The sequence below is a fragment of the Lacerta agilis genome, chromosome 3 (genome assembly GCF_009819535.1).
Source record: "Lacerta agilis isolate rLacAgi1 chromosome 3, rLacAgi1.pri, whole genome shotgun sequence".
Lineage (NCBI taxonomy): Eukaryota > Metazoa > Chordata > Lepidosauria > Squamata > Lacertidae > Lacerta > Lacerta agilis.
In genome coordinates, this window is record NC_046314.1 from 97,975,820 (window position 1) to 97,994,115 (window position 18,296).

Here is an 18,296-nt window from a genome sequence, read left to right on the forward strand (position 1 = left end):
CATTTGATATAAATGGGTCTCACATAAAAAGGTAACGCAGCAATAGACAAATGAAATGCCAGACTGCAGATGTAATAATATTTTCCAAAGTGACAAAACTGCATCTCAGTGGATACTGCAGTTTCTCTCACTTTTTTCCCCACCTTTAAAGCCTGGTAGAGACTTGGGACATCTGCAAAGAATAAACAGCTATATAATAGCTGGGTATCTGAATGACTGCCAACTTCCAAACAAGCCTGCCCCATTCTTAAGGTCATTAGAGACACCAATTACAATGTCTCCACCTTCTGAATTTGTAAGTGGCTTCCAGGGACAAGTCCTCATTTATGGAAATCCTTTTCTGTCCGGGACCTACTCAGTGTGGTGTAGTGGTTAAGAGCGGTAGACTCGTAATCTGGGGAACCGGGTTCGCGTCCCCGCTCCTCCACATGCAGCTGCTGGGTGACCTTGGGCTAGTCACACTTCTTTGAAGTCTCTCAGCCCCACTCACCTCACAGAGTGTTTGTTGTGGGGGAGGAAGGGAAAGGAGAATGTTAGCCGCTTTGAGACTCCTTCGGGTAGTGAAAAGCGGGATATCAAATCCAAACTCTTCTCTTCTTCTTCTACTCTTGGTTTTTTTATGCACCAGGTTTTTAAAATAATAATAACAATAAAAACTCTAGGCATTTAGGGGCACATTGGAACTCCTTGCTGCCATTATCATTACTGATCTGTTTTACTGGTTTTCATGTACATTTTATGGCTGTGCTTTGCCGGGTTGCACACATTTGCTTCATGGCTATATTTGCGGCTTTCAATTTTGCGAGCCAGCTTCTGAACTAAGGTCAGAAGGCATTAATAAAAATGCTTTGGGGAAAAAATATTGCCTGAAACAATGGTACTGACTACCTTAACTATTATTATCCTGACACTGCTATTCTTTCCCAACACTTTTACCATGCAGAAAGAGAAAGACAAGCGCCACAGTCTATGATACAAATGACATACTCCTTATATTGTATGTTGCCTAGAGGCTGTGGCATTAAGCAATTAACAAGTTTAATTACAGGCCTGGTTCACATCACATGCTTTCTCTCCATTTGATGACTGTCAGTTGAATGCGGGAACTGAAAGCATTTTTTAAAAAACATTGTATTTTGGGTGATATAAAGAGTCCTGAGCGTTTCATTCGCCACCATCTCCTCTCCACTGTTGAAACACGGATTCCAATCTCCTTGGGAGCAAGGGCATGTTGCCCAGTAAAGAACACCATGCTGGTCGTGCTATGTAACTTACAATGACCACTGGATAATACTGGCATTAAATGAAGAACAGGCACATGTGAACCAGTCCCAGTGGGTCTGCTGCAAGGCAGGGGGAAGATAAAACAGGGGAAAGCAAATCTCACTGGCAGGAACTCTTCCTTGTGGTCCATGAAGGCTAAAACAGGGCTGCAATCTGTGTACTCATTAACCCAGGGGTCAGCAACCTTTTTCAGCCATGGGCCGGTCCACTGTCCCTAGACCATGTGGTGGGCTGCACTATTTTGGGTGGGGGGGGGGCGGGCGAATGAACAAATTCCTATGCCCCACAAATAACCCAGAGATGCATTTTAAATAAAAGCACACATTCTACTCATGTAAAAACACGTTGATTCCTGGACCGTCCGCGGGCCGGATTGAAAAGGCGATTGGGCCGCATCCAGCCCCCAGGCTTAGGTTGCCTACCCCTGCATTAACCCAGGCACAATTTTGCCTCCGTAGATTGAAGTATTTACTGCCGTATCGATCCCACGAAATACCCAACAAGCGAAATAGTTTATTTTAATTAATGTTTAAGATAAAGGTTCCATAGCTGCTCCAAATTCCTTCTGCCACCTTTCGGGGCAGAGGGGCTGCTAAGAAATGGGTTAGCTATGCCAAGTGACATCCTTTGGTACAGAAATAAATTCCCCAGGTTGCCAGCACTCTCCCAGGGAATAATCGCATGTGGGAAGAAAGCCCGCAACCTGGACTTTAAGCACTTGTTTACAGATATAAAGTGATTGCATCATTTTTAGTGTAGTCGGTAATACCTAAAGTCACATTTTCAGATCCCCCTCTCTAATTCTTTCTTGCCACACAAAGAGCTAGCGAAAGGGTAGAAAAGTGTTTTCATAATTTCCATGGAGAGGCACTATTAGAACGTTTTAACCTAAGCAGATATGTCAAGAATTTACCTTCTTTGAACAGGATATTCACACTTGATTTACCTGAAAGATGAAAGTATGTATTTAAGCAGCTTTTACTTATCATAACAATATAAATTCTTTCTGTAATAATTGCAAGTTCCAAACTGTTATAAACTTATCATACCGATAGTGTTGTTTTCCATACAGGAAGCAAGGTTGTCCATAGTCTTTCTGTACTGAGACAGGTCTGTCGTTTTTAGTTCTTCTCTGAGGCAGAACACAAAACTCTGTGTAGCTTCTGCCATAAGAGGTTCAGGAATTCCGTTTAGGGAGCTGCATGAGAAGAGAGCACAGCCAGTTTATCTGAGAAGTATATGCTAAAAGCATGGAAAGTAAAAGGACATGTAGTTCAATCTTTCTGGGCACCATAACACTTCAGTAAATCAGTGGAATCTGATTACAGGATAAGAAACTATGGCACTCACTGTTCTAGTAAAATTTAATGTGAGTCTGATTCTTTACAGTTTCTAGAGCATCAAAAGGAACAGAGACATCATCCATGAACCTGAGGCAAAGAGCATTCAGTCAAAAACGGTGAGAGCAATTCAGTAGAAAACACATCCCATCTCTGGTGGAAGAGGATAGAATCGAATAAGCCAGAGGCAGCCAACACTTCAAACCCAAGGTTCACAACAGAACATTTACCATTTCACAAAATGCAACCATATTGTCCACGCCTTCTTTTCAAATGGCACATTCTAATTCAATATTAAAAGCAACAGGGATCAAATCATCCCTACTGTCTACAGCAGAGCTTTCCAAACTTTTCATGTCAGTGACATACTTTTTAAACATGCATCACTTTGCAAGACAGTCATTCAGTTTTACTAGCAAACCCAAAGTTAAACAAACGCCTTTCCAGCCCTGGAAGGAGCATAGGGAGCGTTCACACGACACGCTACAGCCGACACACTAAACGTGTCACGACACACAGTTTGGAAAGCTCTGGTCTACAGTGCAGCATAGCCAAAACTATAAATCCTATTCAGTCTTAAAATCAGGCACAAAAGTTGCCCTGGCCAGGAACAAAACAAAAGTCAAGCAAACAATGCCCAGAAATATGGGTGGGCTTGTTGAGGAACTGATCACAAAGTGCTAAACAGAAAGGGTCAGATCTGGAAACCTGGTGACTGGAGCTCCATTCATGTCTAAGCTCCTGCTCATGGAAGGGGGCGAGGGAAAGTTTTCTGCCAATCCTCCCTTTCCTCTTTGAATTGCTTTGTCCCCCAAAAATCTGTTCTGGAGAGCTGGGAGACCCTTACAGATACAGGAATCTCCCTTATCCCTCAGACCATGGGTAGGCAAACTAAGGCCTGGGGACCGGATCCGGCCCAATCGCCTTCTAAATCCGGCCCGTGGACGGTCCAGTAATCAGTGTTTTTTTACATGAGTGGAATGTGTCCTTTTATTTAAAATACATCTCTGGGTTATTTGTGGGGCATAGGAATTTGTTCATTTTTTCCCTTCAAAATATAGTCCGGCCCCCACAAGGTCTGAGGGACAGTGGATCGGCCCCCTGCTGAAAAGCTTTGCTGACCCCTGCCTCAGACCATTTGTCCCAAGCACACCGAGCCCAAGCAGGACAAATGGCAATAGTTAATTCTTTATTCACAAACCACGAACTTACAGTAGCTCCCCAGATGCACTCTCACACACAAACACACTTCTTGGTGGCTAGGCAGTTGACGCCCCTCCCTATTTTTGCCCTCCGAGATGGACTGTTGGGGCAACGGGTGGCCCACCCACTCCCCAAACTTGATAGGCAAAAACTACACATTTACCTTGCCAACACTTTTTTCAAAGGGTTCTTCACATCCAGAGATAAGAACATCACTCCCAAAACATCTAAACAGTTTTTAACCACGGGATCACACAAAGAGCTTTTATCCATCTTCTCTAGTAAAGGCACAATCTATGCACAACAAAGATTAATATTTTTTTTTAGAATTCAGCATTAGCTATTGCATCGTCCTATACATACAGATACATCTACTACTAAAACATTAGATAACACGATCTATCTTTTGGCTATACGATCGAAGTCAGCAAGGACAAAGCGTGTAATGCAAATGTGATCTACAACCAAAGGTTGCATTATGAAGTTCTCCAGCTCAGTGTTCCAGTTCTCTGGATACTCTTATTTCTTTTAAACCAGGAGTGGCTAGCCTTCTTTTGGCCCAAGGACTTTGACAAACCCTGAAGGAGACACTTGCCGGCAATGGTGTGGCCACCCACTTCCTGCTCATCAAATGAAGTATCTGAGGGCTGGGGAGAAGCCAATAGACATCTCCATTAAAGAACTGTGTCTACTTAAACTATATATACAGGCAAGGACCGATGTCTGTGGGGTTACATTCCTGACCCCCGTGTGCATTGGGGGAGTCTGTCTTACCCTGTTACACCCCACCCTGGCCCGCCCATCCCCTTTTCAAGCCGCTTTCAGGTTGCCACAATGCACGCATGCATGGTTTTACATGAATTGGACACACATAAATTGGTCACTGCCTGGAGAGAGAGAGAGAGAAAGAGAGAGAGAGAGAGAGAGAGAGAGAGAGAGAGAGAGAGAGAGAGAGAGAAATGAGCGTTGGAGCCAGAAAAAGGTTACCCAGAGCACCTAATCCAGTCCCTGAAATGGGGTTTGGCCATCCCTATTTTAAAATGTATTTGCTTTGCTTCAATCAAATTGTAAGTTCAAATAAAGTAGAATTTAACTGCAGAAAACACAGCACTACAAAAGGTTAGTACAGACAGTTTTTGGATCACATTTGTTTGTTTGGTTTACTCGGGCTTCAACCGTTCCTAACTAGTAGAAAAAATCATTAGTAGGAAAATCCGTAGCTCTTCTTTACACATTTCCATGTTACTATTTTTAATGCTACTAAAATCAAACCTGCTTGACACAATGGATTTGCTGGATGCCATCAGGTAACAGTGCACAGCGCAGCAGCAGAGAGGCTAGGTTTTGTCCTTCAGCATCTGCAAAAGCTATGAAGAAAGAAAGAAAGAAAAGAAAAGAAAACCTTTAATATTCTATCATCATGTGTGTATGACAAATGCCAATTCCTAAATCTTTTCTGTTATGGAGGGGTGAATGATTCACTGACCCAAACACTTGAAACACCCATTCATGGACAAGTGCTGCATTAAAGACGAAAACATAGTTTCAAGTGCTACCTAAGGCTCAACTACTGCACAGATGAGTTCAACCCTGTAGAACACCCTCCCATCAGGTGTCAAGGAGATGATTATATAACCTAAAGGGAAGATTTTTAAGGTTTAACATTTTATTATGTTTTTATATATGTTGGAAGCCGCTCAGAGTGGCTAGGGCAGTGATGGCCAAACTTGGCCCTCCAGCTGTTTTTGGACTACAACTCCCATCATCCCTAGCTAACAAGACCAGTGGTCAGGGATGATGGGAATTGTAATCCCAAAACAGCTGGAGGGCCAAGTTTGGCCACCACTGGGCTAGGGCAACCCAGTCAGATGGGCAGGGTATTATTATTATTATTATTATTATTATTATTATTATTATTTGCAATATTTATCAAATTTTACAAGAATTACAGGTTCCACAGGACGTACTTTCTACTTTCTACAACTCCCCCCCCCAAAAAAAAAAAATTAGGAAAGTGTCTCAATGGCATCCTCCATACATTCTTTAAGGAGAATTATAAAATAACAAAATCAAGGATTCTGGAATGCTTCCCTTTAATTTTGATCTTCAGTGCAGAAACTCTTTCAAAATGGGGTGGGAAGAGCATATAAACTACAGTACAAGAAAAGGGCTGAGTTTTCTTTTTAAGTTAAAAAGGTATCATCAAGAGGACTGGATTTAAAAAAGTCATTATAGTACCACTGAAATACATCTATAGAGACAAACTAAACAACTTAATTATACTTACAGTGAAGTCTTTCAAGCTGTTGGTGATCAAGAACAAAGGCATCAACCTGAATCTCTTTCTTCTTCTTTAAAACCATTTTGGTAGATTAAAGAATTGCCTGCTGAAAAAGATTATAAGTTGACACTTGGTACCAACACTGTTTTAAATGCACAGTTTAAAAGTAAAGACTGTTTAATTCCCATTCACCTTTGTGTTTTGCAAAAAGTTTGTGGCAGTTGGTTTTTTTATGCATAAGAAGTTCAGAAAATATTCATAGACCCTATAAGTTAGTCTAAGATTTTTCACACATAATTCACCAAAGGGTAATGCTTTATCCATAATATAAAAACTTTATTGCAAACTCCAGCAAAACACAGGTGGCCACTGGGTTTCATCCCAAGACTTCAGCGCAAACTGGGCTCATGGTTTGTCTACCTAAGACAAAACACAAGCCTTGGTTCAACGTAACACAAAGCAAATCATAGTTTAGCCTCTGTTAGCACAAAAATAGCAGAAACAAGACAGCAGCACCATGGCAGTGAACTTCACCCTGGAAACTTGCACGTTTGCTCGTTTGCACTAAGTTGCACTAGTTTGCACTAAACTAGGTGATTGTTTCGTTCAGCCTGAATGAGATAGACTTGTAAATCATAAAACTGTAAGCTATTGGTTCAGTGGTTATGCTCGCAATTCAATACTGGAAATGCTTCCATAAATCAATTAGAACAAATCTCTGTTATGACTCAAGCATTCAATGCATTAAAAAGTAAAAAATAAAATCTACCAGGCCATGGTTCAGTACAGAACCAGCATCAATATAAAATCTTAGCATGGAAACACTCAGAGGGTCTATATGTTACCACTGCTGCATGGGAGTATAGACACATGGATAATGTTTGCAGCGTGTAATCTCTATCTGGGGGCAACACACACCTGCCCTTAAATGTGACATTCGCTACAATAGCTACTCCTTGGAATGAACAGATCTGTTTCTTCGCTTAGTGAATAGATCTGTTTCCCTGAAATACCATCCATCTTATTCCAACCATTAACCTTCTAAACTCCATCTAGATTCCAACAGCTATCCATAAATACACTTTTTTAATGATCTGTGGAGTTGGTGAACATGTAAGGACAACAGTCAACAGCAGCTAGAGAGAATGTTGTGCCCCTGACTCTCATACAGCCACAGAAACCACCCACAGGTTCCCCTCATTCCAATACTTGCCTGAGTTTAATTGGAGCCAGTGTTCACCATGGCTTAGCCCGAGAATTTAGGGCAGTCTGTACATTCAGCAACATCAAATTGTATGTAGTTATTTCATTTCATTTCACATTGCAAGTGGGAAATTGTATGTTTGAATGCCCTCCCACACAAAAAAAATACCCTGCACACCAAAATAGGATGCCAGAGGGGTTGGCTTGAACTCTCTTCCCTGACTTGGCCCACTTTCCACACCCACAACCATTGGATGGGGGAACAATCTAACCTGCAGCCTAGAAGAGAAAATTCCAAGAAATTCCTTTATCACAGGGGTGACTAATTTATGGCTCTCCAGATGTCGCGGGACAACTCTGATCATCCCCGACCAGTGACCATGCTAGCTGGAGCTGGTGGAAGTTTGAGTCCAACAACATCTGGAAGAATAATGGTTAACCACCCCGGATTCTGTAGGAATGTTTTAACTGGTCTCCCTCTTTTCAGCACCGGGGATCATTCAGGTTTGAACATCAGCAGAACCTCACCAGATCAGATAAAAATCTAGTCCGGCACCCTGCTCCCCAGTCAACCCAGGGAATCCTACAAGCAAGACATTACAGCAATCATTTTTATAGAATGCAGTTGCTTTATTTGCTCTTATTATTGTTATATGTTTTTTCACAAATTACTCTGTTTCATTATACCAAGAACAAACTTGTTGTTGTTGTTGTTGTTGTTCAGTCGTTCAGTCGTGTCCGACTCTTCGTGACCCCATGGACCAGAGAACGCCAGGCACGCCTATCCTTCACTGCCTCCCGCAGTTTGGCCAAACTCATGCTAGTCGCTTCGAGAACACTGTCCAACCATCTCATCCTCTGTCGTCCCCTTCTCCTTGTGCCCTCCATCTTTCCCAACATCAGGGTCTTTTCCAGGGAGTCTTCTCTTCTCATAAGGTGGCCAAAGTACTGGAGCCTCAACTTCAGGATCTGTCCTTCTAGTGAGCACTCAGGGCTGATTTCTTTGAGAATGGATAGGTTTGATCTTGCAGTCCATAGGACTCTCAAGAGTCTCCTCCAGCACCATAATTCAAAAGCATCAATTCTTCGGCGATCAGCCTTCTTGATGGTCCAGCTCTCACTTCCGTACATTACTACTGGGAAAACCATAGCTTTAACTATACGGACCTTTGTCGGCAAGGTGATGCCTTTGCTTTTTAAGATGCCGTCTGGAGGAGGAACTGGCAACCCACTCCAGTATCCCTGCCAAGAAAACTCCATGGACAAAGAACAAACTTAGTTGGTCTCTAATGTGCTACGGGACAATTGTTTTTAATTTTTTTATATATTTCGTCTGTTTCATTACCCTCTCCATAGGCAAAGTATGCTTGGGTATATGATCAACAAAGATACCTACATAGCCATAAATGACTGGCAGCCATCACATCTCATGGCAGCAAGTTGCACACATCTCCACACGTTGCAATGGAGTGCAGAGAGAGGACTCGGCACCTCTTCTTCACCACAAAGGCGGCAATCCTATCTCCATTTAGCCAACAGTAAGCTGCACTTAATTCAATGGGAACAACTTCTAAGCATGGTGAGGACTGCAGCCTAATTATATAACCACTTGCACTGGACTTCCGAGGTTGGATCAATGAGAATGGTTATGTACCACACTGTACCATTAAGGCGCATCCAAAGTGCTTTCTCTCCCTCAGAGAATCCTTGGCATTGTAGTTTACCCCTCGCCAAGCTACAATTCCCAGCAACCCTTAATAAACTACAGGGCCCAGAATTCTTCGAGGGAGGGGCGGGGGAAATAACTGTGCTTCCGATGTCCCTTAAAGGTACAGAGTGCACGCTCGATCAGATTGGGCTTTATGAGCGGCGTGTTACATCGCGTGGCCCCGAATCCCAGGAGTGGTTTTCTTCGGTGCAAAGCAGAGGAGGAGAAGGAAGACCCTGCTGTTTTGGAGATAGTCTCAGAAAACAGCTTAGAAGTCCCCAATAACCCCTTACTGGGGGTTTTTTTTTGGGGGGGGGGGTAAAATGCATGAGACGCCCCACCTGCAACACAGCAAATGAGAAAGCGGCGGCGAGCGCATCCAGGGAAGCGCCCCCCTCGCCAAGAGAGCTCGCCCGCCGCGCGCTTTTACGCGCCTCCCGCAGCTTACCGCCCAGATCGGCCCCGCCAGTCTCTCCTCGTCCGCCGGCTGCTGCTGCCGCCTCCTCTCCGCGAGGGGCCGGAGGAGCAGTCAGGCAACGCTCCGCCCGCCGAGCCACGTCTTTCCTCTGAGCCCGGAGGTGGGCGCGGGGAGGCCCCGGCCGAGCGCTCGATGTGCCGCGGACTGACTGAGCCAGCCGGGGAAACGGGGAGGCGAGGCGCGGGCCTGGAGGAACAGACCGAGGAGCAATTTACGCCACTCGCTGCCGGCTCAAGGGAGGAGTGGAGGGTCGTAAAACGGGGGTGGGTAACCTGAGGCTCGCCAGGTGCCTTTGGACTACAATTCCCATCATGCCTGACCCTTGGCCATTGCTGAGTGGGGCTGATGGGAGTTGCAGTCCAGCGAAGCATCTGGGCAGGACACAGCTCCCTCCTCAATAATATCCCCCCTGCCTTGCAGGGCAGTGGAGGTAAAGGTACCCAATACTCTGCGTGCCTGCTTGGGAGAGTTAAAAGCCCCACGGAGTTCAATAAGACTGACATTCCGGCCCCGAAGCGTTCCGCCCCCCCACCGGAGTTAAACCCCCTTGTGTTCAATGCAGCAGGCGAGTTGGGTCATTTTACCATCCACGGGAGGACGAGGGGACTCTGCCTGAATTCCGCGGAAGTTACTTCTGAGTTTTGAAGCTAATAAATAAAGAGTTCTTTTCGGTAACATAGAAAAAAGTAGTTTTTAAGCTTGCAAACTGACATTTTGCGCTACTGCCCAGAACAACACTTTATTCCGTAACTTCCGTATTCAGACAATCAAAACTGAGTTTTCAAAGTAGAACACGGTGCCAGCCAAAGATGTCTGGCAGGTTGATTTTTATTAAAAAGGTAAAGGAACCCCTGACCGTTAGGTCCAGTCCTGGACGACTCTGGGGTTGGGGAACTCATCTCGCTTTACTGGCCGAGGGAGCCAGCGTACAGTTTCCGGATCGTGTGGCCTGCATGACTAAGCCGCTTCTGGCGAACCAGAGCAGCACACGGAAACGCCGTTTACCTTCCTGGCGGAGCGGTACCTATTTATCTACTTGCACTTCGTCCTTTCGTACTGCTGGATTGGCAGGAGCAGGGACTGAGGAAAGGGAGCTCAACCCCCTCGCGGGGATTCAAACCAGCGACCTTCTGATCGGCAACCCCTAGGTTCTGTGGTTTAACCTACAGTGCCACCCCGCCACGTCCCATTCGTGTTTAGTTGGACATACCGGTAAATCCCACTGTGTCCTATGGGCTTATTCTCGAGTAAGTGTGCATAGAAATTGCATTATCCTACCAAATAGTGGGCATAAGATTGCAGCCTAAGTACAGTATATAGGACAGGTGGTGTACCTGCTTGGATTTGTCACATAGTTTCCTGTTTAATATGTGCGCTCCTTATTCCATTGGACAAATTTGGGTTTTAATTTCCCAGTGCTTTCAAGCAAAGTTACAATCTTTACTCTGTTTGAAAGGCACCCAAACATTGTCAGCATAATCTTCAAAACAAGCTTCCTCATTCACTCGTGAATTATTTACAATCCACTCTTCATTGTTCACACAATCCCAGAGCAAGGCACTACATTAAAATGCAATAAAGCATTTTTTAATGTAACAATATGAAGTCAACCTATATACCAGTAGCAACATAACTACATTGGCCATGTGAGGGGCACCACTTTAAATATGTGCATGGGTGATTAAGCACAGTTTTTACCTAGCTTAAGAGGTCCATTAGCACTGGCATGTGTGTGTCTTTACTTTTATCCAAATGTTGCATTTGTTCAGATTCCTGTCATAATCTAGAGGCCATTTTGACCATTTTCACAGACTTTTTGCTCAAATTGTTAAAGCACCTTGTAGTGTGTCTTGATTTGGCTCAGACCAAATATTGGTTGAGTATTGATATTTTTTAGAGTTACTAATTGCATTAAATGTTTGGTAGACTATATTTTAATTTCCATGTTTCTAAAGTTGTTAATATATTAACTTGTACAGTACATGGTAAAAAGAGACAAGTACTTTTCCTAAAAGATAATTTTCTCATTGTCCTGCAGAGTTTTACCACTGTGTGGCACCAAAGTGCTAAGAAATGTACTCTTAGATTTATCACCTACCAACAATACCATTTTTTAAAATAGGTTGCAAAAGATGTAATTTATACATTGCCTTTCTGCCAGAGATCCAAAATACCACAAAGACCAAATCCTCTTAAAGTTATTAGTGACAAATCCAAAAGTGACTTGTTTCTCCCCATCATCCACTCTGCCCCTTGGCATCTCTGGTAATCATCATCATCATCATTTTATAATTTGTACCCCACCATTCTGACTGGGTTGCCCCAGCCACGCTGGGCAGCTTAGAATGGGCAAGCCACTTCCCATGGGAGTGGATGTATAAGTCCCAGTTTGGACTGAAGGGCTTTTTTTTTTTTTTTTTTTTTTAAAAAGGATGTATGATGTACTGAATGAATAGCTGCTTATGCACAAATCTACAGTAAAGGTTTAACAGAGAGATAAAATACCCACGGGTCCTCGGTTTCAGGAAGTGTACACAGAACTACATCAGTGGTTGCCCAGGCAGATTCTAATGCACAATAAACTCTGGTATGCACAAGTTTAGGGAGAGATAGCAGTAGTTTGTGTGATCAGATTTCCATTTCTTTACAAATATGAATCAGAATCGGAAGGGACTCATGAGAGTGTAAGAGTGTTGTTGTTTTTTAATCCACATGGCTGCTCTTGCTAGAAATATACACAACCGCCACAAAATGAATGATAAAGAAAACAGTAGGAGTTTGGTTTCCTTAAAATCTGTTGGTGAGCAACAGTCTTCTGAAATGTGGGGAAGGCATTTTTGCTTCACAACAACAAATTCTGAGTTCAGAATTTACTACTGCCTCTAAATAAACTTCAGCCATACCACTGGAATGCTTGATGCATGAGCAGCAATGGAAGGCTGCTTTGACTTTTGTACAGTTGAGTTCCTTAGATCAAAAATTGCATTTAGTACAACAACAAAAATGATACTCTGAGCACATTGGATCTCTTACGGCCTTTTTGAAAGGCACATTTGAGATACGTGTTGGTGCTGTACATAACACAGGTTTCATTGATTCATTGGTGATGGCCCAATTCTGATCAGTAGAATTCTGATCCAGTACATTTACTTACTCTGGGGGTTTTGTATGTAAATATCTTCTTAAATTATATCCCCATACTATAGGATTTGACAGAAAGGCAGTGTAAATGCATTAATAGCTGCAAAAAGGCTGCTCCAATACTGGAAGGAGCATTATCCATACCCAGTGTGAAGATTAATCTATGCTGGCAGTGTACCCAAAAGCAACCTTTCATAGACAGCAGGAGGGGAAATTCTCTTATATGTGGGCTCCATACACAGACTTTTGTGTAGAGAGATATTAGGAAACAGGATAAGAGATCCTAGTGGTGGTGGTGGGATCAATGAATGTTCTGTTTTGTTATTTATTAAAACAATTAATGATAACCAGGGGTTTTTCTATCTTATCTTTGTGGTTATATAAAGCAATGGAAAGTAGAATGGGTAAAGAAACATAAACTGCCCATAAAAAGTCTTAAAAGGCTATTGTACAGCCAAATGCTGGAGGTAAATGTCTTTAAGCTTGAGGCAGAGAAGAGGGAGCATTGTTTTCTACCGCAGAACATCTCATATCTACTTGAGTATTTGAAGGACAAATGAATCCCCTATAATCTCCAAGTCCTGGCTATTTGACCCTTAGTCAAATCTATGGCAGGCACAATATTGTGCCAGCAAACCACTACTGCAACATCAGTGCCTAAAAAGCTGACCCTTGAGCACATCATCATCATCATCATCATCATTATTAGTCCTATTGTAGCTGTGACTTGGCACAGAGAGCAGCACAATGCTTGCATTGGGAGAATATAGTGCTGGGCACTGACCAGAGTGAAACCAGAAAGGGTCCTAGGAAAAAAGAACAGGGAAATACACTCAGAAACACATCACATAAAAATGTCCTTAAATGAGAAACAACTTTATTGAGAAGTTTCTTTCTCAACTGTTTGATTGATAAATCTCTTTATGCTCTTGGCCTCAAGTCTTCAATGCTCCCGGGAACTGGCAAGCAAAAAAGAAAGCAGCACACATCAGTCTGTAGAATTTATTATGAGCAAGATAAAAATGGCAATGTTGCATGAAAAGGAAAGAATGCCTGCACACAAATGGGGAAAATTTTGGCTGTAGTTACACCACCCATGACTCTTTATTTCCATTTCCATTATCAGAGAGTTTCACACGGTAGTTTAGAGCGAACTGAGTGCTGCTGCTCTTGTGTGAAAAGTTTTGTGCCGTGTCCACACAATTTTGACCTCATCAAAATGCTGTTGCAAATCTGGAGTTACTGTTTCAATAAATCAGGAAGCAACCCCCCCCCCACTGCAGAAATGATAAATTGTGATTAAATGGGGGGGTGCAAACTATGGAATGGCATTTTGTTGAAGACAATGTCATGTAGACAACAAACCATTCATTATTTTTAGTTTCTGTAATTGTGTACAGTGTTACACGGCACCCCAATCTCTGAGTGGTATGAGATCCCAGGGGTTTCAGGCACTTACCCAGGATTCGTGTTTCCTTTGGGAATGAGGCACAATGGAGACTGTGGTGCTTTTGTGATATATGGTTTATAACCCGAGCTTACAATGGAGGGGTTCACAGCAAAAAGCATTGTTTCTCCCTTGGATTCAAACAGAAGACAAACGTTGCTCTGCCCATTTCCCTGGCTTGCTGCTTTTTGCTTCACTGCCATTCAACTCTGCCTTTTCCTTTTAATTAACCCTTGCAGAGTGAGTGGGTGGTACCCATTTCTATCTTGCACAGAACCCCTTTCCTTAGTTCTCTTAATAACGGCACATCACCCAGGCAATTGCCTCATCAAGAAGATAGGCTGGCTTTTATTTTAACTCTTGCTAGATTCAGGGGCTAGAAGAGTCTCCGCGTACAGCCTACTTCCCCAAACTTATAACAGTAGGAAGGAAGATAGTCATATATATATATTTAAAAAACTTTTTTTCATCTTCTTGATGACTCTTAATCTCAGGGTCATGGGTTTGAGGTCCATGTTGAATGAAAGATTTCTAAGGGTTGGACTTTGATGACCCTCCGGGTCCCTTCCCACCATTCTACGATTCTCTCGAGATTATTTTTTTCTGGTAAAGAAACGATACACAATGATAGGCAGGTTCGGCAGCCTAAATTTATTTCTACCGGGGGAGGGGGAGCTATATAAGGAAGGGCCTAATTTCTCATCAGGCTCGGGCTGCGCGCGTGGCGCAAAACTGCGCGTCGGAAAGCCATTTCGCGCAAGTAAAGCGGGGGAGGCAGGCAGGCAGGCCCACTGAGGCGTCCCGCCCTCGGCCTCTCGTGAGCGAGTCCCGCAGATACACGGCGGCCTCCCTCGGCCCCGCTCCGCTCGCTTCCCTCACCCCCCACCCAACCACGTCGTGGTGGTTCCTGCCCAGCTCCTTGCCCCCTCGGCCCCAAGAAACCGCCGCCACCACCCCGGGCCGCTGCGGAGAGGCTGCCGAGCGCTCCCAAGCCCCGCCTTCCACGCCCGCTGAATGGCCGGCGCGGCTGCCGCTCAGCCCAGACCCCTTGCCGCCTGCCGGCCCCCCACGGACCGCGGGGATGGTGCTGGTGGGACAGGCGCGGAGGGAGCCTTTGGAACCGAGGCGGCAGCGGCGGCGGCGCTGCTTGTGAGGGGCGCCTGAGAGACTTCGTTGAGGAGGCGGAGGCCGCCCGTCCTCCTCAGGTTTGGCTTAAGTTGTGGGTTTTTTTGGGGGGGGGGGGTAGGGTGGGGAGCCTCCCTTTTTCCTTCTTCGGGGGAAGTCGAGAGACTTTAGACGGAGAGGGGGAAGTCATGCCTCTTCCCTCCCTCTTCCCTCAGACTTTCGCCTTCTCCCTGCTCTTCCCTTGGCCCAGCAGGGAAGCTGCGGGAACTACAGTATATATAAAAATTCCCTCGCTGCTGCTGGATGAACTTTCCTCTCTTTCTCTCCGCCTCTGAATCACTGTCTGGTCTATCACTTATAAGGTGGTGGGGCATCAGGTGGGCACCTCAGAAGTTAATGACTGGGCGCCCACAGCAGCGCCTCTGAGCGCGCAAAGAGTGCCTTCGCCTCTCGTCGTCAGAACAAGCAGGTCTGCCCCACATCTGGGGTGGTGGGGTGGGGAGAGCTGGGGCTGTGAAGTCTTCTAGCCTCCCTTTTCAGACCGCTGATGGGGAGCTGGATGGCAGGGATAAATCGGGCTGCCTGCGTGCCCAGCTGCTTAAAATGCCCTTGCAAGCCTGCTAGAGGTGCATTAAAGGATGCTGGAGGTAAAGGTGGAAAATAATAGGTTATGGGACTCAGATCTGCCTCAAAGGCGCCCAGTCTGTCTCATAAGTGACGCTCCCCCCACCCCACCCCACCCCATTATGGTAGCGTGAGGGCTACTTGTGGTTAGGGGCATGGGAGCCATCTCCTAGGGGCCAAGGCCTTTTTGGCGTCCACCTAAAATATTTTAAGGGGTTGGCGCCCCCAGTGGATGGGCATTGCCTTTCAAATGGGGTGTGTGTTTTGCATCATATGATTGAATATGCAGGGTGGGTCTTACCTGGTCCCTCAATATTTTATTCAAGTTGGCATCCCTGGCCAAGGGAAAGGCACTCTGTACATGCTCGGTGGTCTATTTATTTGTTTGTATACCCCAGAACCAAGTCCTGGTGGATAAAACAGTTTTTCCCCCTGGCCCTGATTTGTGCCCTGTTAAGCATACTGTTTTGCGGCCTTCATAGCTTTGAACCTTGTTTTTCCCACAATCATCTGATTTCTGATTTTAACTTTTTTATATATGGTTTTACAATTGTTGCGAATGGCTCTGATTTTCTCTTTAATGAATAGCAGTATGTAAAATTTTTAAGACTTAATCTCCCGTGTGGGAAGAGAGCAGAGACTAAAGTAGCACAGAAAGCCCCTAACACCACCATCTGCAGTGTACAGAGTCTTCACCCTGAAAACCCACCCCGAGATTCTTCTGCTCCTCATGCTGGCCAAACTCCCAGAACTCTGAACTGTACTTGAGCTGGGAACATGGTCAATGATCTCTTGCTTTATGATAAGGGGAAAGCTGCAATTGCAGGGAAATTTAAAGGAGCCCAGTGCAAGGAATGATATGGCATACCCTTTTCATTGAGTCTCTATTGGGTAGTATATAAAACTTTATAAAACATCACAGACTGCTTTACCAACATCCAGATTTTTTTGGGGGGAGGGGAATCTTGCAGGACTTCACGCGATCAACCGGGATCGAACAGGGATGCCCTGTGATCGACCGGTAGATTGCGCTCAAGTCTAGTATATGAAAACAAAACAGTGCATTTAAGTGCCTGCAGTAGAAGTAGGTAATCACCACTTCTTTATCTTTCCATTAAACATTTCCATGTATATGACAGAGTACCGGTACTCAAGAGTCAGCAATAAGAAAGCCAGTTATGTCTTAAGTTTCTGCATGGACAAATTCTTGCCATGAACTTCAGTGCCACAGTGTTACACCACTGAACAATCATCTACATTTCATATCACTACCTGATGGTTTCAGCTAGCTTGCAGGTAGCAAATTAAAACTTCTACTTCCTGTTTTCTGTGTGGAATGCTAGAAATGCAACATTTCATTTTAAAGAGGTGTGTTTTAAATCACATTTTAATATCCCCTCATGTTAAAAGGATGTGCCTCTTGCTAAATGGGGGGAAATGACCTACTATAATGAAAAGTTCTTCTATTTTCTGTTTATTTACATTGTGTGTTGGGAGAGTATTTTGGGAAAAACCCTGACCTCACTGAAGTAATTGGATGCTTTTCCTGCAATTTAAATAGGAACAAATTGTCACTCCCTTCTGGCTATAAACTTTCATTTATAGAGTTCCTGACAGTTCCATTCCTGTTTCAGGTTGGTGGATCTTCAAGTCTGGATCTGCTTCCTTTGCATTCTGATGCCTTATATGATCAGTTAATGCATGTTTTTGCAAAATATTAGCCCACTGCATAATGCCACATGGTTTAATGTAAAATATGAAAATGAATTCCCGTATCAATATCATGACAGCTAAACCATCCCAATATATTCAAGCAGAAATAAAATATATATAAAGAACTCCGCTGAAACAGATTTGTCAGAATTATTGTATCATGCCATAACTTGTAACCTAATGTTTAACGAACTTAAACTTAGAATCCTGTACAAGGGAGTAAGCCCTACACAATGTAGTAAGACTTACCTCGGAGTAAGCATGCATAGGACTTCACTGTTGGTTTATAAAAACTCTTTACTTTAAAAAAGAAAAAGAAAAGGAGGGAAAATGTGTGTAGGTTGACAATGCTGAATCAGAACACTTAGCCCAGCCAAAGTGATGAACTCATTTATTTTCCCTTGAGGAATTGAACAAGAGACGGGAAGTCATTGACTCATAAATAAGATCATTCAGTGCAATTGTAAACAGCATATATTGTGCCAGCAAATATTTCCATAATCCTTTGCTTTTTGGAAAACGCAAAGCAAATAATTTGCTGGAATTCTAACTAACAAAACCCTCACAATAATAGGGGTCAATTTCAAGCTTTAAATGACTGATATAACATTTGTATCTCAGTTAAATGCTTGAACACTGAAAAATTATACCCTGTTTGTCATGCTCATATATTCACTGGGACATCCCAAAACATTTGGAGGGCCAAGTTTGCCTGTGCCTGGTTTATTCCCACGGACTTCAATTTCCAC

General features: G+C 43.9%; 2 protein-coding genes across 6 annotated transcripts in view; one reads left to right on the plus strand and one right to left on the minus strand.

Annotated features, from left to right (window-relative positions):
- Positions 1–9,519, minus strand: part of THADA (THADA armadillo repeat containing) — a 137,130-nt gene extending 127,611 nt beyond the window's left edge. For 2 of the 3 annotated variants that reach the window (XM_033144875.1, XM_033144874.1), the window contains exons 1-6: positions 9,468–9,519; positions 6,115–6,214; positions 5,100–5,194; positions 3,991–4,121; positions 2,334–2,482; positions 2,198–2,230 (exon numbers count right to left, since the gene is read on the minus strand). In XM_033144875.1, coding sequence (XP_033000766.1) covers positions 2,198–2,230; positions 2,334–2,482; positions 3,991–4,121; positions 5,100–5,194; positions 6,115–6,190 — 484 coding nt within the window. In that variant the 5' untranslated portion in view covers positions 6,191–6,214; positions 9,468–9,519. The remainder of the gene's footprint in view (positions 1–2,197; positions 2,231–2,333; positions 2,483–3,990; positions 4,122–5,099; positions 5,195–6,114; positions 6,215–9,467) is intronic. The other variant, XM_033144873.1, reaches the window with a different exon arrangement.
- Positions 9,520–15,080: 5,561 nt separating this feature from the next.
- Positions 15,081–18,296, plus strand: part of PLEKHH2 (pleckstrin homology, MyTH4 and FERM domain containing H2) — a 67,629-nt gene continuing 64,413 nt past the window's right edge. The window contains exon 1 of one of the 3 annotated variants that reach the window (XM_033144878.1): positions 15,081–15,290. The gene's annotated coding sequence lies outside the window, so the exon portion shown is untranslated. The remainder of the gene's footprint in view (positions 15,291–18,296) is intronic. The other 2 variants (XM_033144876.1, XM_033144877.1) reach the window with 2 other exon arrangements.